Source organism: Gallinula chloropus (assembly GCF_964237585.1).
Source record: "Gallinula chloropus genome assembly, chromosome: 1".
NCBI classification, from domain to species: Eukaryota; Metazoa; Chordata; class Aves; order Gruiformes; family Rallidae; genus Gallinula; species Gallinula chloropus.
In genome coordinates this window covers 74752688-74779641 of record NC_140085.1, presented here as the reverse complement: position 1 = coordinate 74779641, position 26954 = coordinate 74752688, and the positions used below count along the sequence as shown (strand labels likewise).

General features: G+C 48.2%; 1 protein-coding gene across 1 annotated transcript; it reads left to right on the top strand.

The window, feature by feature from the left end:
- The first annotated feature begins 2320 nt into the window (after nt 1-2320).
- Nucleotides 2321-25118, top strand: SSPN (sarcospan). The gene is made up of 3 exons (XM_084279324.1): nt 2321-2782; nt 16099-16185; nt 21699-25118. The coding sequence occupies exons 1-3, from the start codon at nt 2438-2440 to the stop codon at nt 22062-22064; spliced, it is 798 nt and encodes a 265-aa protein (XP_084135450.1). The 5' UTR covers nt 2321-2437; the 3' UTR covers nt 22065-25118.
- The last annotated feature ends 1836 nt before the right edge of the window (nt 25119-26954 follow it).

Here is a 26954-nt window from a genome sequence, read left to right as displayed (position 1 = left end):
ACTAGGGAAGCGGACTGGTAGAAAGGAAAAGAAAATTTGATTTAATTCTACTCTCATACTTGTTATTAGGGGCATGTTCAGCTGGCCATCAGTGAAACACATGTTCTCAGCCTTGCCACTGCTTCTCTACATGACCTTGGTGATGATCCTTGAACACCCCATCCCTCGCAAAGCTGTGGTTGGATGTAATTGTATATGGCTTTGAGATTGAGAGACAAGGTACACCAGAGATTGTAAGCTGCCATAAGGATGTTTTAAAAAAGTGGATGACATTGACAAAACTTCTTGGTGAGAAGCTATGAAAACATGGTACCATAAGCAGCCTGACTAGGGAAGCGGGTTTTCTTCACGGTTTTTTTTCACCTCTGATTTCTTTTCCTTCTCCTTTTCTGAACAACGTACCCTAATTGTGCTCTATGGATCTAGCACGAGAGTTATGAGTGCAGGAAGCATCTGAAATCACTTTGTTTGTAGCTTTCTTTCATATGTTTGGTAATATAAATAACCAAAGAGGATATTGCTTAACTCATAAAACAAAGTGACATCATAATTTATTAATACAGAAGACACAGTTCATTACTGCTAAATGCCATAAGGAGCTGGAAATAGAGTGGCTTCTCAGAAGGCATTGCCTGTATGTCAAAAGAAAGATTTCCTTGATGCTATCTCAGCATGTGTAAGATCTCTGAGTACTTCAACATTTTGGTTACTCCCCCTGAACAGCTCTGCAGCATTCAAAGGCACCTTTGCTGGTGATTTTCCCCAACATCTGACACCTTCTTCCCACCTGCCTCGCTCCTTACCATGCTTTGCTCCTGTCATTTGCTCAAATTGACTCCTCTGTGGGAAGGAAAGTGAACCCCCCCCCCATAGCCAAATGGTGAGGACAGAGCTGGCTGGCCCATTTATGCCTCTCCTGTTGACATTGACATGGGCAGCACAAACCCTCCTGTCCTCATGATGTCCCCATGGCAGTGGGGACACGGAGCTGCACGCACAGAGGAGGCCCCGCTGGCCCCGCTGCAGCTCCTGGCTCATAGGAAGGCAAATACCTCAGGCCATACGCGCCTGGGCCCTGGGCCAACAAAACATTTAAGCACCTGTTTACCCCTAAGCTTTGGAGTAATTCCTCTGGTGTGAGCTAAGCGCAGGCATCACGGCAGCTTCCCACTTCCCACGGCCTTCCCTTGTGAGGATGCGTGCCCCGCAGCCCGACTGAACGCAGAGTTGCCAGCATTGTCTCCAGCCCTGAGCTGCTCATCACCTACCTCTTCTTGCTCCCTCCTGTTCACAGACCTAGTACTCTCTAATTCTGCAGACCCTAGTCTCTGGGACCTCCGTGGGTGAGCCCCCAGGGAGTCCCACTGGCGTCCGAGAGGCTCTGCCAAGGGTCCCAGCTCCGGATTCAGCTGCAGAACAATTTTAGAGTTTTCCAGGAAAAAAGCCCCAACTGCACTGTCCCCAAGCACCAATGTGAGCCAACACATGGACAGAGTGCAGCGAGCACATGTGGACAATAAGACATCCCTCTGTCTTGTAGGTAACATAAACAGTCATCCCAGAACAGATAACTTGGAGCCCTGGCAGCTCGCTCAGCAAGGTGCTGAGCTCTGTGCGCTGCCAGGATGCACAGAAGCACGCATCCACATTGCCAGTCCCTGTCTCCCTTATAAAACACGCTTAGCTGCGCTTTTGCAACTTTTGGGAAAAGACAGAATTCCTTTTGGCTCCCTGGGATATTAATTTGAATTTTTATTTGTGCTAATTTCGTACTTTCCATACACGTAGCCATCTCCCTCCCACTGAAATGCGCCTATTTAATCTGATCCAGCCAGTGCATGGAACGTGCCCGTGGTGTGCACGGTGCTGCGTGGGTTCACTGAGCTACACTCTGCGTGCCGGCAATCCCCAGGGGAGCCGTGGCGTGATGAGCTCCTACCTGCCTGCTCCGTGCGCACACAGACACGGGCACTTGATCTCTCCCGGCTCTCTGGCGAGACAGCTTTCCCTCCCATCCATCAGCTGGCGATGCAGGCTTTCTGCGTGCCGTTCACCTGCCCAGCTCCCTCACACATGCACACACGCAGAGGCACGCACACGTGTGTGCCTGCACCGATGCAGCCGCAGCTGCACGCAAGCTCAGCCGTGTGTGCACAGCCAGCCCCCGTGCAGAGCCGGCGCCTGCACGTTGGCAGTTCGCTACCCCCCTTGAATCCCCCTCTTCTCTGGGCTATATGTGGCATTTCGAAGCTCTGACAATCTGCTCCAAATGTTTTCCATATTTGTTCAGCCTCCTTGATTCAAATACCAGGAACAACTCAGCCAGCACAAAGCGAAGCTTTGGGGGGCAAAAAAACCTCACACCCCCATCAAGCCCGCGCGCGCACACACACACACACACACACACACGCACGTGAAAAACCTAAAGTTCATCGGCATGGGAAAGGCGGAGGAGAAGAAACCCCAGCACAGCGTGTCCCTGAATAACCAGAGCCAGGCAGGGAAGGCACCCGAAGGGGAGAAAAGCACCGACTCGAGCAAGACGCAGGAGTCCGCGATGAAGCAGAAGCAGAAGAAGAAGAAGCAGCAGAAGAAAACCAAGGGGGATCCCAAAACTGGCCAGGAGGAGGAATCCCACACTTGTTGTGGCTGCCGTTTCCCGCTGCTGTTTGCTTTGTTGCAGCTGGCATTAGGCATCTCTGTAACAGTGCTGGGCTTCCTTATGGCAGGCATCAGCTCTTCTCTGCTAGTCAGAGACACTCCATATTGGGCTGGGATAATTGTAAGCATAAAGTCTGTTTCTCCATAAAGTGCCTTTGCCAACATTAATGCAAGCTGCATGACGCTCCACTTTAGACTAACCGACTGCATGCACAACACCATTCGAGTTATGCTAACTATAAATATTCCCGGGATTAAATGTCTGGGTATACTTTCCCAAGAAAACTGCTCCTGCAGAATAACACCATCTTTCATATTTATTTTTTTTTTTTCTACCCTGAAATACCCAACAGACCTTAAATAAAAATATAGGGTTGCTGTTCACTAGATGTATGTACGTATTAGCTTGTGCTTTGCAGTGAACTCCTGCCTGGTGATGCTGAAAAAAAAGAATGTTGATTACTTACGCTGCCTCCCCTCTCTCCCCACCAAACCGTAACAACCGGCGTTTAGAAGTGAGAGCATAATTCTGTAACTCTCAACTTTTGGGCGGGTGCGCTGTTAATAGCGGGAGGAGAGAAATGGCTGGCTGTCTTCTGAGCTTCCTTGCTGCGCCCTGTTAAAGAACCACTGCGATTTAACCCCCTGCCTGCCCGCCGCTCCCCGACTTCTTCTCCCCTGCTCCCTGACTTCTCCCCTGCCGGAGGGAGAGGCTGCATGTGGCCGTGGGGTGGGGGAACGGTGCTGGCAGATGGGTAACGTGTCAGGGAAAGGGACCCTGTCCCAGGGCCTGCCGGAGGCTCCCGCCAAGTCACGCACGGTTTTGAGTGACACACCAGCCTCGCTGCACGGGCTGGTGGGGACGGGGTAAAAGGCAGGATCCTGCTGGGAGTAAACAGGAGCCATGCTGCTGGGGAAGCTGTCCCCAGAGCTGGCCGCGCCTGTGGAGGTACGGGGTGGAAGTGTGGGGGTCTTGGTGCTGTTCACGGTGTGGTCCCACTTTTCTATGAGTTCAGGGGTGTGTGGTCTGCCTGTGAAGAGACCATGTCAGTGATTACGAGCCTGGGATGTGCTGTGGATGCAATTCAGTATGCAGTTTTTTTCCCTGAGGATAATACAGGCTTCGGGAAAATATAGGCGGGTGTGTTAGTGCCAGTTTGGCTGTTGTTGGATTGAAAGAACTCCCAACAAATAGGTGTGTGTTCAGGTACTTCAAGAAAAGATTTCTCGATGCACTAAACAGCTATGGGAGCAGCTCCCATAAATGTAATTCCTTGCCAGTCAGAGGGTTACCTGAGCACCTCAACTCTTTGGGGTTTTCCGCATTAATCCCTCTGGGTGGCCCTCCCATGAGTGGAAAGAGCAGGGCCTGAGCTCCCAAAGGATGAACTCCTCTTACCCACCTCACCCATTTTATTTCTCTTCTGACCAAAGGGGCATCTAAGAGTTTTGTGGTGTTTCGCAGGGCGAGAGCCTGCTCTTGCTGGAGGAGAACTTCCCAGGTTTGAAATACCTTTTTCACTAGAAAAAGTTGACACACTAAGATTGGGGAAAGAGTGAGATGGACTGAACTAGCATTTGTCCAGGAATGTGAGTAAAGCCATGGAAACAGTCCCTGGCCCATGTGAATGTCATTAGCAACCCAACAGCATCGATCTGAGACATCCACATGCACCTGATCTCCCTTGGGGAGGCCTGAAACCCCACCAAAGTCACCGCTCTCTGAAGAGCAAGATCTAACCCCTCTTTTTCTTTAGCAGCAGCTGCCAGCAGTAGTGACATTTAGATGCACACATGAGGCAAAGCTCAGTCGCTTGCAGAGTTACCACCTGATAAACAGGCAAAACTCACCATGCGTGCCCTGAGGTAATCCCCAACTCAACCCAAAACTCAGCTCAGCTGTGGTGGTCGTGTTTTACACTCACCAGCCAGCTGGGATAACCTTGGGTGAATACACCTCCCGGAACTGTTATGGCTGTGGAGCTCAGGGCTTTGTTTTGTTTCATGTTATGGAGTGCCACAGCTATTGGGAAGATGAGCTCACCCAGTGGGCTGCAGGTAGGAACCCATGGGGAAAAGTTACTGAACCTGCAGCTTGGGCCAGATGGCTCAAAATGGCGTTTGGTGCACCCCCTGTTTGCATTCAGGATGCAAGGGGCACATGGCCAGGCAGGCTTCTTGGGGAACCATGCTGCTTTCCTGCACCCTCAGCCCAAGGCAGAAGGGAAAGGGGAGTCTGATGCCAGCAGAGAAGGTGGTAAAAGTAAAACTGGTGCTAGAAAGAAGGGGCTTACATGGTGGTGCAGCCCCAGAGCCTCCCAGCAGGGGAGTGCATGTGGAACACTGGCCGTTGCTGAGGCACCACAGGAGTAATTCACAGCAGATATCTGAGGGACAAAATTCAGGAGATATGTCATGATGCTGCATTTACTTTGCTCCTATGCTGTGGTGTCTCCATGGGGGTACTTGATGCCCACAGGGACATTGAATGGAGATGGGCAGAAGTTGTTGAGATGGAGTTTCTGGCTGCGCAGGTCACAGGGTGCTGCCAGTGAGCTGTGGCAGGGAGTGTGCTGAGAACTGGCCTCCAGAGAGCTGGGGAGAAACTGGTCTGTGAAGGAGGACCCTTGGCTAGGACATCCTATGTGTGGCTGGACGGTTGGCTCTTGGGCTTCTGTGGGAGGCTGCATGGAGGGGGGATGGATGACCCACGTGCTGCTTGAGAGCAGAAAGTGACTTTCCAAAACTCATATATCCACCCAGAAATGAGCAACAGAACAGAAAGATGTGGTGTAAAATACCAGAGCATATTTGTTGTAGTAGCATCCCACTCAAGTGCTCTTTTTAAAGGACTTGATTAGTATTCAGAATCAAGAACTTAAAAAAATCTATTATCAAGACCTTTTTAGCAACATTAGAGATAATGGGCGAAGCTCATTCCTAGTGTTACTCCTTTGGAATTACACCAGGGCTGGATTTGACCCCGCGGCTGTTAATGCAGGATGACAGAAAAATGAAGGGAAATTGCTAATGTGTTAAATAGAGCCTGATTGATAGGAAGTGCTTTTTTTTTATTTCTTCTTCTCCTTCTTTAGTAGTGGCAAAACGGTGACACCATTCTGTGCTGAAAATCAAGTGCTTTAGTACATTACCATGAATGAAAACGAACTTGTTTAGAGAAGCAGTTAGAGTAAAATGCCACTGAGGAAAGCCATGCAAGGGACCTGAATTAAACCGGCTCAAATCCTGATCACCTACGCTTGCAAGGATAGCACATGCCAGGGGCTGGGTTCCCCATCCCATGGAATAAATGTGGCCAGCGATCCACTGATGGGGAGCAGAGGAGCACCAAAGGGGTCCCCTTCCCCTCCTCGGGCTGCCTGGCACCAGCCCTTCCCTCCTGCGGCTCCCGCCGCCGGACGCGGTGCGGCTTGCGTGGCACCAGAAGCGTTTCGTTGTGAAACCCAGTGAGAAACCTGCTAGTTGGAGACGTGTTTCGCTCGAAATCCGTGGGGCGTTAGTCAGAAACCAGAGGAAAGTGTTCTGGGCAGAAACCTCGGAGCGTACGTGAGTTACCACTTCTGCTTCAGCTGCAGCGACCTGTCCCCTGTAACACGCCCCTGCCGCACGGCCGGGGACAGGCAAATAAATGCAATTAAACATAACGAGGGTGGCTTCTGTTTCACCCACCCGTAGCCTTTTACAGCAGAGGGGGCCCGGTCTGAAGCAGCTGTCTCTGAGATCTGCCCTGAGTACCCGAAACTGCAGGCTGGGCCACCTCTGCAGCCTCTTTCTCGCTGTTTTGAAGGAGCTTGGACAAAGTCTCCACAAGTCCACCCAGGAGTGCAGGGCTTTATTTTTTAATTTATTTTTTCTTTCCCCCCTCTGTGTCTTGCCACTGACTTGCTGTGTGGCTTTGGGCAAGTTACTTAACCTTGCTAAGACTTTGTTATTTCCCCTGCAGAGTGGGGTTAATAATGGCTATCTGTCACCCTTTGCTTTGAGATCCTTGGATGAAAAGCCTTGCAGAAGCAGTAGATATTAATGGCATCCTTTTCATTCTTTTTCATTAGCTTGTGGCCTTTTGACACCCAGAAGAAGAAATGATGTATTTCTCCTTGAAAAATCTGCTCTTAGATTGTTTCCACTGTGATCAAAAGTAGACAGCATCAAGAGTTTTCGGAGGCAAGCTCCCTTTCAGCCCCATTTTGCAGACTCAGGCAGTTAAGAAAGTTAGAGAAATGCTCATCAGAAATGATTATCCAGGGTGTTTATTATTTCTGTCTGCAAGTTATTTTAAATCCATATATGTGTAGGGATGCACATAATAGCAGGATTTTAAAAAAACCAACATTCTTTAAGAAATCTGTTTCTCAAGTAGTTCAGGGCAGCAATCGTGGCTCCAGCTGTCGCTTATTTTATTGCAAAAAATTGCCTTAAAAAATCTATCACAGGCCAAGTCCCCAACCCAGGAGCTCTGATGATTCTCCCTGCTCAGGCCCTTCAGGGCCACATGTCCCCAGGTGCTTCCCCAGGCCAGAAGGTCCCGGAGCTTTACCCAAGGGGTAGCCATGGCTCATCGCTCTTTGGCTGCATAGATCAGGCATTGGCTTCTACTGGTGGAGGTCGGCTGTGAAAATGGGGAGCAGATTTTTAACTGAGAAAAAAAAAAGAAAAAAGCAATTTAACTATTCTTTTACCTGCAGCCAGAAATGTCAATGCTTCTCCTTAAGTTTTTATACTTTTTTAAAACAAAACAAAAACGTTTTAAAAATTAAGCCAAACTTCACCAAACTTCATCCATCTGTGAGGGACAGTTTGCAGGAATCAAGACGTGAGAGCGAGTGTGTTGCGTGGCAGCGTCAGGGAACGGTGCAGGACAGCCCGTCCATATGGTGGAGCTGGCAGAGGAGCTTGGCTGGCTTTCATGCTTCAAAGATCTCAGCACAACACGGGATAGCAAACAGCCAGGACTATCTCCTGACTCCACGGATCCCTATCAGATGCTGATAATTGAGATGTTTGTTTAATTGATGTACTTCTGCATGAAAGTCTGACTCAGACGGTGGCTCCTGCCACTGACTCAGCACGTGCTTGTGAGCTGGTAAACCCGAGTGCCAAAATCAATAGAGCTGCTGTAACAGGCAGTGCTGACCTAGCCTCTGCCTCTTTAGCTTGTCAGGTTTTGTGTTGTTTTGGGGCTGGAAGGGTAGGAAGGCAGCGTGACAAGTTGCCTGCAGCCAGCACCCTCTTTGGCAACTCTTGGCAAGGGCACTGCAGTATTCCCAGCTCCCAGGGAAGCAGCAAGGCCCCTGAATTTAAGCTGATAAAATATGGTGTCACAAAGAGGAAAGATGTTTGCATTTTCATCCTAAAAATGGGTGCAATGGTGGTGGCATGTGTAAGTGTTAAGGAGAAGCTTTGAGAACATAGTTGAGAGGCAGAGGCTGAAAGAACAGAGGTGCCTGGGGGAAAAAAAAGGCAGTGCCACGCTATAAAGGATGTAAATTAGAAACTGAGTTTAAGTGTGACCTGATGATTAGCTGGGCTCAGTTAGACCCGTGCTCCTCTGGACCAGAAGGGATTTGCTGTACCAGTGGCTGTTCTGTAAATGTAGATGGATGGCTTCCCTGGCTGGGTATAACAAAGGGTCACGCTGTCTCTGACAGTTTCCCCACAGATGAGGCTCTGTAGATGTGTCCACCTAAGAGCCCTTCTGCAGATGGTCTCTCGCATGATAAAATGAGCTAAACCTGTATGGGTGCACCTTGTCAGCCTCCTTGTCTTTCTCTTTCTGGGTCGTCTCACCTGAAGGATGTAACATTTTTCCCCAAGGCCGGATGCTCTGACTTGCACGGTGGTGACCCTGCCAAACATCAGACGAACACTTTATGCGTGAGACAACCTCTTTATCTTCCTAGAGAGGGTCAATAATTGGGAAGCATCCCCAGCTAGAGCAAGAGGCAACTGATCCCCATCCATATTGATATGGGGTATGATTGAGTATTTAAAAACCTCTGAAATGTGTTCCCTTTTAAAGCCTGAAAGGAGAGAGACGCTTTCTTGTTAGCCCTGGCCCCTTGCTGGGCTTTTTTTGTTGTTGCTTTTGACACCTTTTCCTGCAGCAATTGTGGAGGTGGCTTTCAGTCAGGCTTTACCTCCTGTACAGCTTTGCTGGGTTTTTAACTTTTACTTGTTATTAGGGAAACCGATTTCAATTTTTAATAAAAGGTGACACTTAAAAACTGGTGCCATCAAAGCAGCTAATGGAAATTATAGTCATGCGGGCATCCATTTTTTATACAAGCTAGCTTCAATTAGCCATGGGCAAACATCAAAAGGGTTGAAGGAGGATTACCTTCAAGAAGAGCCTCCACGTTAAGGTATTTAATTGAACCTTCTCCAAAGTATGTGAAACTCTGGATGGTATGCAATGAGGCACGCTGCATGAAATACGTTACGCTGAGGTTTCCAGTGCTTGTTTATAATCATAGGTAGCACCAGAGCTGATTTCTACAGAGCCCTCTGCCATTACAGCTCATCATTTTCTAAGAGTCAGCACGCACTGAGGCACGACTAACTGAAATCTGTGCTTTTATTGTGATCAGGTACATTTTTGATGGGATGAAATGTTGAAATGTCACCTTTCAGAATGGTCTGAGAAGGTAGCTGCACACCAGAGGTCTGCACAACACCAGGTCAAGTGCCAATATAACCCTGGACACCTCTGTGGTTTTATCCCCCTGGGTCTAGCTACAGCCCCAAGGGGAAGGAGCAACCAGGGATCCAGTTTCTGGCTGGTTCATGTTTGTACAAAAAGACCTAGATAAGATTTGGAGAGTGAGGTCGTTCAAACAGGTTTCCTCAGCCTGGGTAACCTTTTCACTGCAGAGAGATGATGGCTTTCCATAACTTCCTAGTCCCGGCCGTATCTCCAACCGCCGATCGTGTCCCTGTGGCGATCTCAGCCGCGCTGTGCTTCTCACGTTGCACATCACGGATGGCTGTGGGAACTCCTAATTCTTCTGTTCCTTCCCCCGGGCGTTTGGTCACCCAGCGCCGTATTTCTGGCTCAACAGCAGTGATGGACTGCTGCTGCAGCTCCTGGCTTTGCAAGTGGTGGGAACCTTTGCCATGCTTTGCCATGGGAATTAAATCTTACTGTAGCACAAGCAATCATTTTCGCTGCTGAGCAACTGACCTGAACAGTAACGCTCATTATGGAGAAAAAATATGACTTCATTAGATTATGAATGTTCTTGCAGGGTTTTGATGAGTTTCCAGAATTTGAAGAGAAAGTTGTGCCTCTGCCACTGTGTGTTACTGCACGGCTTGAAGGGGTCTGTAGTGAAGACATCATTATTTTATGCTGTAGGTGGGGCAGGGATGGTCAGTTATTACAGGTTTTATGACTGTTAAGAGGATGATTTCCTAGATGACAGTGGCCTTTGCCTGCAACCACGATATACATGTTTATCATTATTATTACAGCTATTATTTCTGGAAGTAATTTATATGCAGCTAGACTGTCCTTAAATCTAATGAAAAACCCATAAAAGTGGCGGGGGAGAACCTTTAAGGCACAATACCACTGTGTGACAGACTGGCTTCTGTTACCTGTGGCAGTGCTCAGCCTCAGGTCAGCCTGGGTCTGAAAGCTAGCAGCAAAATCTGCCTGTAGTGCCCACTTTCATTGCAGTTTCCTCAATCCTCACAAAGCAAATGAACATCAGTGTCACTCTCTGCAACAGCCTGTACACGTCTGGCATCAGAGATGATCCTGGTTCATAATGGCAAAGCTGACAGGAACACGCGCTTTCTTGCATCAGAGTCTGTGTCCAGTGGGAGTGTCCAGTTTGGTGGCGAACATGGCTTCTCCAAAGGTGTGGATGGAAGCTAAGCCTTGTCATATCTGATAAGGTGGGTGAGCCATCAAGCCAAGCACTGTCTCTGAGGGTAGTAAGCCAGAGACTTCAGAGATGGCTACAAGAGAGACTTTCTTTACCCTTGCTCCTGCAAACAGAAAGGCCCATCATGTCTTGAAGCAAGCAGCTGTGAAATAACTTGTCCATAATGGGAATTTCTTCCTAATTCTGCTAATAGCAGTTTTGCCCCTGAAGTCTGAGAGTTTCCATTCTTATTAAAAAAGGCAGAGCCTGCCTGTGGGTCTCAGCAGTGCTGTGTGGCATTGCACTGCCTATATTTGAGAGGTGTTGTCCTTCGTTGTCTTTGCTTTCCGCCCCTGAAGGTTGGTAAAGGAGGTTCTTGCTAACAAGCCTCCAAATAAAGAGCAATGAGGTGTGTGATGCCTTTGTGTGAGCGTTTGCAGCATTGATCTTGTGGTGTGGTACAGACCCAAGATGTTCCTTTGGGTCGGGTTTTTGCCTCCTTCCTTCATGTCTTGGTGGATGTTTCCAAGTGTCCTGCTTTAGCAGCCTCATGTGCCAGGGTTTCCACGATGCTCTGGGTAGGAAGTGCTCTGCTGGAGCCGGCTGTCTGTTCTATAGCAGCACTTGGGCTAAAACTGTAGCAGTAACCAAAGAAAAAGCAGTTTCACAAGTATACAAGGGACAGATGCAGGCAGATCTGTGGCTCTGAAATCTGTGGAAACGACACAAACCACATGTAATAAGCTGATGTGCGAAGATAACGAATGCAGACCACGGCGGAAACGCGTGCCCTACGCATTCCTATCTCCCACAATTCCCTATGTCACACAGCCCTCTTCATCACTACCTCGTGGTGTCCTCGTGCCACTCGTGTGCCTTGCACTCAGTCCTCGCCAGACCAGATGTGTGTGAGGACGGGGAGAGCAGCTCCCTTGCCCTGAGCCTTGTGATCCTCACTGGGTGGCAATGCCTAGTGGGCTTTGTCCAGACACCCTTCCGTGTTGCCTCCTGCGTTTGCTCCTGTTGGAAGCAACAAGCCTGTTTTTCTCACCTGTGATGTTATTCAGAAGTGTAGTAGGTTTAGTGGGAGAGACAGGGCTGGCTGGTGCAGGAGGAAGCTGGCACCATGCTGGGCAGGGTGTCAGCCTGCCATGCTGACAGCCTGTGTGTCAGTAAAGCTGGTGGTGAGGGATTTGGGGTACATGGATTGGCCTGAGATTGATCTGCTTTACTTCTTGAGTTCTGGCTTTGAGATAATCAAGATACATAAAAAGGCAAGTGCCAAATGTGCATCCCAGTACGGCTGGGGTCCCACTGTTGAACCATCTGTTTTGCAGCAGTGTGTGAGGCGCTGAGCTGTAGGAAACACCCAGTCGTGCTAGCCTGCAGGTGTGTACAGGGACAGTTGGTTTGTCAAAGTCCAGAAGAGCCAAGGACTGCATGCTAGATCTTCCATGAGTGCTGGGATCCTCCCAGGCAAATCAACTGTGTCCCACTCCTAAATGTGGCTGGGATCAGGTCCTATTCCTGCTGAAACCTATAGCACCTTAATTCAGTTCTCCCAACAACAGGCTCTAGCCCTCTTTGAGGTGGGGGCAACCTTGAAAATGTCTATTCCTGTTTTGATTGTGCCTTAAAAGAAATTAATTCTTAGGTCACTTTTCAGGCCTGAGATGTTCCTGCCCAATGGAGCAAGCGTCTACAGCTTCTCACTGAAATGAAATAGCACTGAAACTTTTCTACATCACAAAATTTTCCAGTTTTTCAGCCATCTCTAGTACGGAGCTGTTTTTCCCTGGATTGCGAACCAGGGGAATTCACAGGGTGTGCCTTCAGCAAAATTAAATCTGTACCCTTCCTAAATACATCTGTATCACATTCAGGTCTTTTTCTAGATGGTTCTTTTCTAAATTTAAATTCTCTCCTCGGATAGCCTTTCTCGTCACTACCTATTCAGCAAAGGGTGTGCTCGTCCATCTGGAAAAAATTTAAAATACAGGATCTTGAAAGAAGCTGGAGTTGAAATTTATGCAGCACAGCCATGCATATTTCTAGATTTCCAGATAACAGTTACAAGAGCTGATCTAATTAACTGCTATTCCGCAGCTTTTACAGAATCTGTTTTATTTGTGTAACAAATGCATATCGATTGGTGGCAAGCAAGTGCTAAAGCCAGTTCAATTGCACTTTATGTTGTGTGCTTAGTCAATAAGGCATAGGAAATGTACGCTTCACGCTGGGATATTGCAATGGCCATCGAAGCGCCAGGACGCAGGGTTGCCTAATGTGACTTAGCAATCAGCAGCAGCGTGCCTGCTGTAATGCAGCTGGCTTAGTCACTTAGCGGGTCCTAACGAATGTTTACCAGAGGATTTTTATAGTTATTCTATTACATTTCACAGGTATAACTCAAAAATGGCCTATTTATAGCAGGCAAAACAGAAGCACCAACCTGTTTTCTGTATAAATATTCCATGCTTCGGTTTGCTCAGATGAGTGAATTTACCTTTAAAGAACTGAAATGTAAAACTAAAATGTATGGGTCATAATTCTCAGCAATGCTATTTTTTCACTGTCACTTTCAAAAATACACATCTCTGATTTAAAAAAAAAAAAAAAAAGACAAGTTGGTATATTCTTATAAATGAAATACTTAAGCCTTTTGAAGTGTTCTGGCCAAGGCTTGCCAGCATCCGGACCCAGTGTAATCTTTTATAAATACCTCTCTACAAATGTGCCTCTTCAAGTATCCCTGAGTATATTATTCAAATCCCAGAGGAACTTTAGAAAGCGCGTGCAGGAATGGAAATCCTTTTAAACGACAGTCTTTTGTATGGGAAGCTTTCTGAGGGAGGGAGGGAGGTCTGATCCCGCCACATCGAAAGCTGGCAGGGGTTTTGCAGAAGTTGTACAAGGTACTTGATGGCAGAGGGAAAATTCCACCGTTGGTATCTGGCCCTGCCCTCGGAAATGAATGCAGCTCTGTTGGCTCTCGGTGGGAAAATGGGAACGGGACTGGGAGTGCGGGCACAGTCCCATGATGTCTCGTGGGAGTAACCTGGAGGCAAATCTGGCCCTCAGTTCATGCAAGTGTCAATGCCCACTAGTGTAATTTGATTTATTGCTCAGAAAAAGATCCTTCGGTACCAGATCCTGGAAATACACAGGTCTAGTTTTGACATGAGCAGTCCCTTTGGCTTTGTGTGAATTTAGGGACGTAACATTAAGCAAATGCATTTAAGCACTTACTTTTATTTTATTTTTTTTAAGTTCTCACTGCAAGTTCTTTCCTCCAGTCCCCACTGCCACCGGGGGAGTTTATCATTTGGATATTACTAGAGATATGATCTCCTTAAGACTTAAGTTTTATAGGCATGTTAATTGAATTAAAAGATTAATATACAGTGCAAGGGACCAAGGACATAGGCGATTAATCCTGAGAAATAAAACATGGCTGAGTCACATAGAAGCACTATAGGGCAAAAAAAAAAAAAAGCTCCAGCACTGAAGGACCTTTGACAAGAAAGGTTGTTTTTTTCCCCCGACAACCCTGTCAGCTATGCCTGTCAACAATAAAAAGAAGAAAACAAATAAATTGGAGGCGGTGTGTAAGTCATAGGACCAGAATATAAATACACATGACATGGAAAGGAGTAAATAATCCTGACGCTTTCCTTAGAAATGTTCTCAGGCAATGCTTCCTATTCATGTCTTGCTGAAATGACATGAAATAAAACTTTATGGGGAAAAGTGTTATTAATCACGCAGGTTCTTGAGGGACATGATGATCCGTGCGTTGAGAGGCACTCTTCCTTTGCAGGGCTGCTGCCTGGTGCCTTACACCAACGGTGCCCACATAAAGAAAAGTTTGGTATTTTATTTATCAGATCATAAAAGAAATGTGCTTAACTGTTGTTGCCTAAAAGGACAGCTAGGCATTCCTCACTGCAGGTCAAGCAGCTCCCCACGGAGATGGAAACCTGGATGCGAATGGCACTGCCCTGCTGTAGTGTGCAGGGAGCAGGCAGGGACAGGGCAACAGAGGAGTGCTGCACTCTTGCAGGCATCTCCATGGCAAAGTCCCACCTGAGCAAGGGCAACTCGCACCAGAGTCTGGCCTGAGAAGGTAAATCCCACTGCTCTGGGAAAGCATTAATTAATGAGAAGCCTTCTAAATCCTCAAAGTAAAATGAAGGGGGCAAAAAAACCCCAAACCCAATTCTCTCTGTAGTGACTGGGAGTGTATTCCAGATGCTCCTAGCGAAGGCTTGCTCCAGGCCCTACGTGAAGGCAAGCCTTAGCACCTCTGAAAGCATGCTGGCTGGTCTCAGATGAGCTCATCACACCTGGACCTTTTGTAAAGGTGTGATATGAAGTGGCACAGGGGTCCCTTCCAACCAAGACAATTCTGTGATTCTATAATTCTGTGATTTAAAAACATGTGCGTGCCACCAACTCACCCGTTTTTCCAAGGCAATCCAAACACATGTGGATTCCTCCAAACGTAGCTCCAGCCACCGACAACACCCTTTACCTCTGCAGTCAGGACTCCTTCTGTACCCTGATACCGCAGCAAACCCACAGCAGCACAGGGAACCCTCACTGAGGACCCAGATCCTCTTGTCCAGGCAGGGAGGAAGCTGCCAGAAAGCAGTACTCCAGCTGCAGAAGCGTGGCTCCTGTGTCCTCCTATGAGGTCTGCTCGCTGGTCCTCCAAAAACGAGGGAGAGGAAGGCATGTATCTGGAGTGCTTAGCACCATGGGGGAAACCAAGAAAATATTGCTTAAAAATGGAAAACGTATTTCTGGGGTAGGATCTTCCTTCCTTACGTGGCTGGAAAATGCCTACCAGTGAATGTCTGCTCCTGCAAATAAATCTCAGTCTTCAGAATTAATAATAAAGACAGCTAGAGGAATAATAAAGTGCATAAATACTTTTCCATTACTGTTAACCATCAGCAATTAGTGCTGCAGGGCTAAAATGCAGTCTCAGATTGCAGGGGAAGATGTCTTCCTTGGTAAGGTGTCCGCTCTAGGAAAGGTTGAAAGCCTCTGCTGTAATGTGTGCTGCTTCTTATCCAGTGGCAGCTATGGTTACTGATTTACAACCTGTACTGGCACCATAAAAATCCTGTTAACACCCAGTGGTACATAGGGTGGTGCTTAAAGTTGGGTTGCAAGCCCAACTTCATAGCCTTCTGCTGCTTTTTCATAGTTAGCTGCATGGACAAAGCTGAGAACACATCCTTGGTGCTGTTGCTGGGCTGTGTTTTTGTAGGTCTGATTTCTGATTCACAAAGTCCCTCTGAGTCAGTTTTTTGTGTCTCTGTGTCCATAAAGTGAAGGGTAAAGCTCTTCCCTCCTCAGAAGCACGTCCACATGTAGGAGGCTCTTAGACGCATGGCTGTAGCCCCTACTCAATGACTTGGCTTTACACACTGCTTCTGGCATTACGGTCCTGCTAACACAGAAGAGTGTGCTATTTCTTAAATTTTTTTTTGTGGGTTTATTTTAAGCTTTGACACATTTTAAATCTCTTCCCTCACAGGTCTGTGTGGTGTCCTTAGTGGGATTTGTTATGCTTTGCATTTCGTACCAACCGGATGAGAAGACGTGTGTGCAGTTCACAGTAAAGGTACCCTGACTTCTTAAAAATGCCTTTTTCCTTTTGTGTTGTTAAATACAATCAGAAAAAAAAACCAACTTGATACTGGGGATGTTTTTAAGACCACATGAAAAGAAGTGAAAATGCACCTGAAATGCAAGAATGGTTTTCTGCTATTTTCTAGGCAGCTAGGGAAGAAACTGTAGCCTTTAAAGGGGAAACTCTTAATAGCAAGTATTTGAAACACAGGGCATGATACCTTTTTATTCACCGTGCTTTAAGAGCATCAACGAGATTCAGATGAACGAAGCCAGAATAATTTGGGTAGTGTTCAGTGAAAGATTAGGGGTTACCAATTAAGTAGACATACTCATAGAGAGAAGGGTGGCATAAAATGGGTCCACTTAAATAAAGTTTTCATTTTTAATGTGACCTAAGAAGCATCCCAGCATCATCCCAGCATTTTTGCTCTGCACTGTGAAATAAGGAACTGCACAGGCACAGGCAAATTAAAAACTGTGTCTGGAAATCTCCACCTGCCCACCTCCACAGTCGGGGAGAGGGAGGCTGTACCCGAGGATGGACGGGCAGCTGTCTCTCAGTGCTGGGTGCCTTGTGCCAGGGTTGGGCGTTAGCAAGCATGGGAAAGTGTTGGCAAACCCCAGGGACAAGCTTGCTCCAGTGAAAAAAATTCCCATCTGAGCATCGTAAGAGGGGTGCAGAAACTGCACTGTGCTCTGCCTCAGTCCCCAAAACTGCTTTGTTTACGCTGTTAAGTGATTAGAAAAGAAAGGCTGAGAACGCTTGTTCCAGACTGGACATTTTTAACACCATTTTTCTGGGCTGTTTTTCCTTATCATTGTAATTTTCAGGGCCCTTAATATTTTGCAGAGGCATAATAACCGAGTAAAACACCGATGCAAGCAACACAAAATAACAGTGATTATTAACTGGGGAAGGCGGAAGGAAATCAAATGCAAGGAGCGCCTTTTTGATACCTGCCATTCATCCTCCCTTAGAAATCAGAGCCCAGTGTGTCTTTTGTGCATCTCTCCAGCTTCTCTCAGACTTACATAAAGAAAGGGAGAAGAACAAGAATTGTTTCTGCCCTTTGATTGCCTTTACATTCTCGACCCATCACCTTTACACCCCCAAGTAAGCATTACAGCTGCCTGGGGAGCTGCTGGGCTGGGCGGGAGCTGCCACACCAGGCTTTTTATTGCTTGCCCTGCAGCATTAAATTGAACTTGGCATCCAAGCAGGAAGGGCGTCATCCCTCGTGGTGGGAATGGCCTGGCTGGCTGGGCAGCTCAGATGTCTCTGCCACCCTTAGCAATACCACCCACTCTGACAGCGAGGAAAATAGATAATTTTAAAGTGCTCCCCAAGAGAAGTACAATGGGTTATTCCTCATCACCTGGCAGAATTACAGCTAAATCTGCCCTTGGAAGACGACTGGTTCAATCAACAGCCCATGGACTGCTGCCTACCCAAAATACCCTACTCCCCAAAATCCACCTTCCTGGCTTTTTCTATTGCATGAAAAACTCCACAAAACTCCACAGAACTCCATTATTCCCAGCCTGTTCACCCCTCCTGACCTGTGTTCCTACCAGGAGCAGTTATCCCCCCAGTGCCTCCCCTCCTTACTGTCTGTCCAGGTGAGCAGCTTCTGGCTGCCTATTTTAAACAAACTAGGAGCCAAAAAGCCTTCTCGTGGGTTTTTATTATGGGGGACTCATCTAAATCTCCAGTATCACTTCTCAGATCTTCAAATGTCAGTTAAAGTCTGCCTCTGAACAAAAAATAAACCCAACAACAACAAAAAAAGCGAACATCAGCTAATCTGTGACAAGGCTGAGGATGCAGAATTACAGTCCTGAGACAAAGCTGAGCAAATCCGTTGTTCTCCTCTCCTCAGGGGTCCCAAAGCTAGTCCAGAGCAGCGGTTGGGTTTAGCCCTATCTGCCTCAACTGTCCCCCCGCTGCCCTGGGGCTTGGTCCCCGGCCCAGGCCCTGCCCTCATGCTGGTGGCTGATGCCCACTGAGGCTGCCAAGCATAATCCTATAATAAAATCTTGGTGGGGCTTCCCTGCAGTGCAGTAAGCACCCCGGGATCTTTTGCTTAGCCCAGGGTCACTTTAGGAGGAGGACTGCACACACACAGGCCTGAGGGATTTTAGTCAAGCCCCAGCATGACCCTATAACCACTGCCAGTGACTCCCTCTGGGCGGGAAACGGGAGGAGACCCACGCAGTCCTCTCTGTCTTCCTCCCTCTAGCAGCTGCTTCTTTCATTTCACACTTGTGCAAGCCCTGGGTCCTGTTAAAAAAGGAGGTGCTAGAGCTGCTTTTGGCAGAAGTCCCTTCCTGAGTACCGCAGGTAGCCACGGCACCCCGTGTGCCCATGAGAAAGGGAGACCACCATCCAAAGGGAGGGTGGCTTTGCCTTTCAGGGGGACAAGGGCAAGTCCCAGGATGCATTTCTACCCTTGCCCCACCTCTGGGTCTGCAGGATGTATGCTCTGCACTAGGGCAAAGCAGCACGCCCAGCTGTTACCTGGGCAGGTAAAACAGGACATCCTCTCCCTTGGCAAATATAAAATAAAATAATAAAATAAAATAAAATAACCCCAAAACAAAACCCCCTAAAAAATCCCCTGAGACCACATAGGAAAATTTTGTGATGTCCTGTGGACTTCCTGGGCTATCTGCTAATATCTGACAGATCACTTGCTGTGGTCCTCATCATGGCACCCCTCCCAGAAGCGTGACACCCTTCTACAACTGCCCACCCAGCCCCAGCAGCCCATCCTGTGACACGCACCGCGGTTCCTGTTCCCTGCATGGGCTCGTGCCTGAGCTGCCACCACCTTCAAAAAGGGTCCCCTGGATCCACGTCTGCAAACCCTTCTGGTTTCACCTCAGATAACTATGAGAAACCTTTCTGATGAGGAACTCGATCCGTATTAGGTTATTTCTTTTCTTTTTGGCATGGAGCAGAACTATTGCCAGTAAATACAGCTAAAATCTTTCTTCCTCAATATGAGGAACCTGGAGGAAGATGAGCTGCCATGCTCTGACCTCATCATAAGCTCATCTCTCCGCTTCCCTTTTCTCCTTCTATTTAAACAGCAATCACAGTGCTTATCTCTTTGAGGCTGCTAAAAAACCCCAGTTTTCCAGTGGCGAGTTCTGGTTCCTGGGCAGAGCTCACTACGTGGTCGTATTCACAACGCTGAAGTTGCCTCCAGGTCTGGCATGTGATTAATCTGCTGATGGGATCTCAGCACTCGCTGTCTTGTGCTCCCTCCCAGGCAGTATTTGCATTTGCCTCACCTTTGATATTTGGAAATGTGTTCATTTTCAGCGGCTCACGGAGAGATTCCTCTGCAAACATCTTGTGAGAATAATAAGCTATTTGGAAATTGCCCCGTGTCCCCACGCATCTCCGCTCGCCTCAGAGGATTGCTGCAAGAGCTGCCCACGCATGTGGCGCGTTTCAAAGGGACCCTGAGATTTCCTTCCCGTTAGGTACACACCAGGGCAAATTCTTGCTTGCTGTACCTGGAGCATGGTTACTTGGCTTTAGATATTTTGTGCTGACTTTGGATAGAAACGGGTAGCTAAATAAAATACCTGCCAGGGAGAATCAGGCACAGCGTGTAGCCTTGGCTTAATATCTCATTTATTAGGGAGGCCTGATTCTGTCTCCTGCTGGTGTGAATCCAGGGACTTCCAGCCAGCCTGCTAGGACTTCTGCCTTGCAGTACAGCTTTGGTCCCCCAGAGATGGGGAACAGTCATCAGTATTTGTCCATTTTCCCCATCAAAAACACTTGCACCATCCTTTAAAGAAATGCCACGGGCCTATGAATTACCACATCTTTGTTCAGAGGGGGTCCATCCGTCAGTAGCACTCTCCTCTGTGTGCTTTATACTAGGAGGTGTCCCCATTTTCCAACTTCACCTTTTCCATGGACCTTTACCTTGAAAGCTGTGGAGGTAAAGTAATTGCATTTAATAAGAGCCACCCTCATTTTGAAGCTGCCCTTGGTTTAAGGCCGCAGGGGAAGTCATTAAATTTAATAGTAGCCAAGTCTTGGAAATAAAGGCCTTGCTGTAAGAATTCGGTGATATGGGGGAGACAACGTATACCATGCTATAAGGTCTGCAATAAGCCCAAATATTTATTATTTTTTTTTTCCAAGCTAGCAGCAGAATGGGAAGATTGATTCACGCTGTAGATATAAGACAAATATACCAGGAGTGTGAATTTTATCAAGACATACATACTTGGCGTTTCAAGGTCATAAAAATGCCTTTATATTGATAGTTTGCTTGCAGTATTGAGGTTAAGAAAGAGAGAGAGAAAGAGAGAGAAAAAGAGAGAAGCTGCTGTTTAAAATAACAGATTCCCAATCATGCCATGTGTCTGACAGATAAGACGCCAAGAAAAATAAATGTTTTTACAGTGCTGAACAGAACCAAAAATGCTATTTTGGCTAAACATAGGAATTATTTTAATATACATTCACACATATTTTGTGTGCAGCACAGCAATTGCCAGTTTCATCTATGAAAAGCAAGGGAAGTCCATATGCTCTGGTACCTGAAGGTCTCAGGTGCAACCCGGAGTGACAAAGGCTCCGAATCGCTGCCGGTTTCCATGCGTTTGTGGGGGTGGACTCTGCATCGCTACCCTTGATAAAAGTCACCCTATTTTAAAGCTGCCACTGGTGTAAGGAGTGTGTGTCTGTGTGTGTGTGTCTGTGTGTGTGACAAACAGACCCTTGTGCTTCTCATGCTGTAGCAGGGGCAGCACTGGGAAACAGAAGGTGCTTGCTGAGTTTTCATGCCTTGGAAAGGCTTCTCCTTTATATTTAGAGGGCAAGTTTTGGAAAGGGATTGAGGACAACACACACTTTCTGGTGAAGATTTATTTGCATTCCCACTCCACAGCAGGGTAGCAAGGAGGCTGGCTGCGTTCATTCGGAGGGCCACAAGCAGGAGATCAGCCACCTCACTGCCTGATTTGCAAGTATAAATCAGATTTGTTTGGGCATGCAAACCAAGAGCTGGGAATAACACATGAGCAAAGTTTCAGAAACACGTACTTCTCAGCACAGCCTGGGATACGGTGTCAGCCCAAGCCTCAGTCTGCTCAGTGACACTCAAGGCAAGTCTGGCCAATGCAGGTACAATGGGAGAGGAAGGCCTCCCTCCTTCTCTGTGGAGCTTCTGGCTGCAGAGAGACACAGATTTTTTCATGCTGTCATTCGTTCTCAAAATTGCAAGGCAGTACTCATGTAAAATATGCAAGGCAGAATCAGTAGCTCTTGAGATGACCTGGCATCACCCAGAAGTTAGAGCTGTTATGCAATTTTCAAAGAGCACAACGGCCAGAGAGTCCCCCGAATGCATGCGTTCCCGTGAAGGACGTGTGCATGCGTTTGTTCTGTGCTCCTCATTCTCTGTGTAGCTGGAAAAAGTGTTTTGTGGTTTTGATTTGCTTTGTTTGTTTGGTATTTTTGCTTTCTTTCAGCTGATGTATTTTATCCTGAGTGCCCTGGCTCTGGTTGCCTGTATTTTGGCCGTGGCCTTTGCTGCACACCACTATTTGCAGATGACAAAATTCACCTGCGATACCATCCTCGAGTCCTGCCAGTGCAAAGTGGACACCGCAGACCCCCTCGGTAGGACCTTCGTGTACCAGGACGCAGCTGACTGCGGCAGCCTCACCAGTATGCTCAACCTCTACTTGCTGCTGCAGATAGCCCTCAATCTGGTCGCGGCCCTGGTGTGCCTGTTGGCGTGTTTCGTGATGTGGAAACACAGATACCAGGTCTTCTACGTGGGTGTTCGCTTCTACCCTTTAACTGCTACCGAAGGCCAGCAACAGAACGTATAGGGCCTGGGCTGACGGGGAGTTGTAGCCAGGGAATGGAAGATGTCAGCGTATTGCCACCGCAGACACCACGGGTGGATGAGTGTTTATAAGGCTTTTGGGAAGGAAAAAACATTCATGTGGTTTTAATGGATATCTTTTTCAGTTGTTTTTAATAGCATTTAATATTTGCTCTTGCAAATGGTCCCTTGCGAGACTACCTAGAGGTCACAAAGTCCTAAAGATGCAGCTGTACAAATACTCACCAAAGAGGATCTTTAGCAGCCATAGACAAAATGAAAGCTTAAAAAAAAAATCATTGGGAGCTCATCTGCAGGGCTACAGCCAGTAAGAAACAGGGTCCATTTCCCTCGCTGGTAGTTATCTGTTCTTGCCTTCAGAGAAGCTATACCAGTTTCTACCAGATAAGGATCTGGTCCAAACTGCTTAACTATAATTACACTGATCTTGTTTAGGGAATATATTGTCTCTGGGATGCTCTGGGTATAATCCATGCTCACCTGATGGAGATTTACCACACAGAAAAGTAGTAAGGGAGGTCGAGACCTCTTTAAAGGCAGGGTGAGACCAACAGCAAAGTGAATATATTGACGGCCACCAATATACGTAAGACCTTTCAAAGTGACTAATGATGTAGATTACCTAATCCAATTACTAATAAGCAACAGTATGAGTGGGTTGACTATCAGTGGTTCGGTGGGCCCTGCTTGAGACCCCAAACAGAGTTCTGAAGTATGAGAAAAGATCCATTTAAGAAACGTCAAGTTGCGCTCCTGCAGTGGAGGACCCTAAACCAGTAGTCACACTGAAAACTATGTTGACATTGCTGTAACTGCAGGCTGCCGAACCCGGCGTCTAGCCAGTTCCACCAATTATGCTCCTAGCACAAAAGGGCAAGTGCATTTTTGGTGTAACTCCTCTGAAGACAATCAGCCTTACACACCAGCAGTGGAGTTGGGCCAACAGCCCTGAAAGATATATCCCCGCAACAATGAATGTTTTTAAAATGGGGTGGAGGGAGGGAAGCAAGAAGAGACTGCCAGTCTCCCAGAGACATCGTTTATAATAATGAGGGCAAGAGAATGACGATTTCTTAATAAGCAGCATAGCATAACAAAACACATTCAAACAGTGCTTTTTCACCCAGAAAGTGTGGCTCTACAAGTGCTTCATGTCTTATCAGCCTTATGCCAAGCCTTATATTGAGCCAGGCATGTCCGTTTGTCCCTCGAACTGTCATTTCTCCACTTGCACAGCACAGACTTCTAAATGTAGGAGCAATTCTGGGTTGGCAGCATTTTGCAGTGCCTGCTGGTAGCTGTGCAAGACCAAGACAGCTGGTGCTCACACCCTGTGATGACTAGGGATTTCCCGATCCCAGTCAGAGCAAGGGTGTTTCTGAGGTGGGGTGGAGCAATCACATGCCAGAAAAACTGTGCCACAATCAGTAGCAAGGAGGAAGCAAATAAAACTTCTTATAGAAAGAAGCAAAACCTTTATTTTTCTGCAGCAAAAATAGACACCAGGGAGTCAAAACCCCAGTCTGTCAAAAAACTAGTTGTCTAAGTAACTCCAAAAGGTGTCTTCCGTGTGGTGATCACATATCATCCCAGGGTTAAACCAGCATACCTCCAGGGTCAGAAGATCACAGTGTAGTTAAGGTTCCTGCGGTCCACCCAGAGCACTGTTCAGTGTATGTGCTCATGTTTTTGCTATGGAAAGTGCTTCTAGAGTAGTTGTAGCATCACCAAGACCCTCTCTGCCAAGCTGAGAAGTGAGGAGCTTCAGAAAATGAATGTTTTTTGAGACCAGCTTCCAAATAGTCCTTTTTATGCAATTAAAAGTAACAGTCACCAGTAAGTGTGGCTGCAGGGCACATTTGCAAGAGCGCCTGTTTGTTTGCCTACATGTTGCCACCCATCCGAAGTCCTAAGCCTGGCTCCCAGATGTGCTCAGAGCAAGCTGAGGCAGCGGTGGAGTGCACGGACAGATTGGCAATGCAAGACCCGGCCGCCGGCATCGGTGGGGCCGGCCGTGCGGTGGCAGGAACCAGCTCGTCTCCCCGCTGACTGCAGCGGAACACGCTGCAAGCAGCACTGATGGACCCGTGCCAGGGCCAGCCTTCTGTACGCGATGGATGCGTAGGGAGCCTCTCGCCTGCTGCTTCTACTCCGATGTTGGTTTGCCCTCCATCCCTCGCTCGTCTCCAGCTGTAGGGCAGAGGATATACCTTCCTCCCACCTACGCAACCCTCGCTGTACACACTCCTCCCTCTGGCCAAAATTGTGGGTTCTCCTCTCCGCAAAGAAGACAAGAAGAAGCGGGAGAGGGGCTAGGAGAGGCTGAACGACATCTGAGCTTTGGGCCTTCCTCCCACCCTCGCTGCCAGGCGCTGCACCCCAACAGCTGCCGACACAGGAGGAAGGCTCTGCGGGCAGAGCAGGGCATGCTTCCCACCCTGCCCTTTCCCACTCCTCCTTGCTGTTCAGAGGATAACTTTGTCTGCAGCGCTCTAGCTTCCGCAGCGTGTAGGCTGCACGCGAGCTGGTAGCAGCAAGCTGGTGCGGGAGAGGGCTGTCCCGCCCAGGCCAAGTGGCGTTTCCACCAGAGCCAGGCTTTTGTCTCCTTAATCCTTTGACCTCTGGCTCACCCACATGTTTTCATTCCTTGTCTACCAAACACCTCCCAGGCACTGGCCTCCCAGAGGCCACCCCTGTTAGATGGGGCTAGGCTTGCCTTACTTGGCCACTGCCTACTCTCCCCCCGGGTTTCTCTAGCACACGGAAGACGTGGTGCTGATGATCACAGGGTTGCCACAATTGCCTTCAGCATGGTGCTGGGGAAGAGAAGGAAGATCTGGATGAGAAAGCTTGCTCCTCTTAGCAAGCTGTGCACCTCCATTAGCGGCACACCCTCCGCTTCGAGCCACCGCTGACCAGTTCGGTTCACTAATCGGTGCGTTGCGGCTTAACCTTTTGCTCCAGGAGAGAACAATATTCATCATATATTCTGCTGGTGTATTAATGCTTAATGAATAAATGTGGGGCATTTTGATCTAGCAAAGCCTAACTTCTCTATTTCCTGTTTATATAGCTCAAGAGCATAAAATCAAAACAGGGGAGATGGGGAAATGGACAGGGTAAGCGTTTGGAACCAGGTTTCCCCCTGGATGTGGTTTTACTGCATGCATTTTGCTCAGATCAAGAATTTCAGAAAGTACTAATTAAAGGATTTGCACCTACCGCAGCATATTCAGACAGCTCCCAGACTTTCCCCGGTGTCAAGAGTCCACACAAGACTTTGCTGGGAGAAATCCTGGGACTAAAAGGCTCAGAAAGGACAGAGGTGGTGAAGAAAATAACGTGTGGGTTTGGTTTTTTTTTTTTTTTTTAAGTCCTGGAAATTTATTCTCTGGGTGAATTCCGCAGAAAGGGGTAGGATTAAACCGCTATGGACACACAGAAATTGCGAAGGGCTCCATGTAATTTACTCTCACAAACCCAGGTGTGATTCTCATTTGCACCCTGGCCACTTTACACTGTTTTCACAGTGTAAAGGGGTTGTAAAGACGGCATCAATCATTTTTACACCTACTTTATGGCCATTTTACACAGCTAAAAGGGCCCTTTGTGTAAATGAGAACTCAAGCCCTAGAGAATTTAATAGAGAGGAGATCCTTTCTATGGACTGTGCTAGACCCTCTAATAGGGTCTATTACTGGCATATAACTCTGTGCTGGATTTTATAGCTTGGCTTTAAGATCATCAGTCTCGATTAAATTCAGCTCTGCAAAACTTCTCCAAAGGCTGTAACCTCCCCCCCCCCCCGCACTCTGCTCCCACCCGGGTGACGTGACCACTCACCCACCCCCAGCACAGGCAGCCAGCGACAGTGGCGCATGGATAACTGCTCGGGTTTTTTGCCTTTTTAAAAGGAGAAGCAGCAGCTACCACTTTCCTCTGGCTCTGAGGCATTTTGATGTTGGGCTATGCAAATACTGGAGCGACAAGAACGGCAACAAAAAGGGAACCGAGACGCCGTGCCTCAACGCGGAGCCAAATGTCACATTCTCAACCAGACCAGGCGCCGAGGTGGCACCCGGTCCAGCACGGGGGTGGGGACGGGGGCCTGCGCTTTGCACCCCTCTCCCTCCCAGGCTGCCACTGGAAGGATGAGAGGGTCGGTGGGCGCAGGGGAAGCTCGGGGACTGCCACCGGCCCACTCATCCTGCTGCCGCCGCCTTCGCGTGACGGCCATCTGCGCCTCGCCGTCTCTGCGTGGGCACTGCTTGGAGCTTTGCCTGAAAACCAGCCCTGCGCAAGAGCGCTGGAAACTGTAATCAACTCGCAGGACTATTCCTTCCCCCCACCACCCTCCCGCCCCCACCCCCCCTGGCTTTTTTTTCCCCCCTTCACGCTACCAGCCAGCGCGATATTTGCTTTGGGGGCCTTTCGAAACAGAAAGCACGCCGCTAGCGTGTAAGAGAAGCCGCAGCTCGGGTCCTCTATATTTAGAAAGCCAGGATGTCATACCTCCCCTTGAAATTTTCATAGTCCCCTGCACCCCACCCACCCACACACGTACACATGCTTGCGTCTGGAAAATGTTTTTCGGTCTTAGCGAAGGGTGTTGGCTTAGGGGGATTCGAGGGAAGTGCAGAGGAACAACAGCGGCTCCGTCCCGAGTGCAAAGCTCGGAACCTCCTTAAGGCACGGGGCAGCACAGCGGGCAGCGAGACCCGGGGCTCCCAGGCAAGCGGCGTGAGGCTTGGGGCCGCAACTTGGGCTGAAATCTAGGAGCTCTGCTGTTGTCAGCCTGTAACAGGAATCCTGAGGCAGGGCCATGTTTTCCTGAGGTGTATGGAAGCCCTCTGCCCTGACAGCGCTGTGTCCT

What these genes read in the sequence shown, in the direction of transcription:
- SSPN (XM_084279324.1), top strand. Translation starts at nt 2,438, where the DNA reads ATGGGAAAGGCGGAGGAGAAGAAACCCCAGCACAGCGTGTCCCTGAAT. An exon ending in CATATTGGGCTGGGATAATT is followed by an intron (nt 2,783 to 16,098) that starts GTAAGCATAAAG and finishes CTTCCCTCACAG; the next exon opens with GTCTGTGTGGTGTCCTTAGT. An exon ending in GTGTGCAGTTCACAGTAAAG is followed by an intron (nt 16,186 to 21,698) that starts GTACCCTGACTT and finishes GCTTTCTTTCAG; the next exon opens with CTGATGTATTTTATCCTGAG.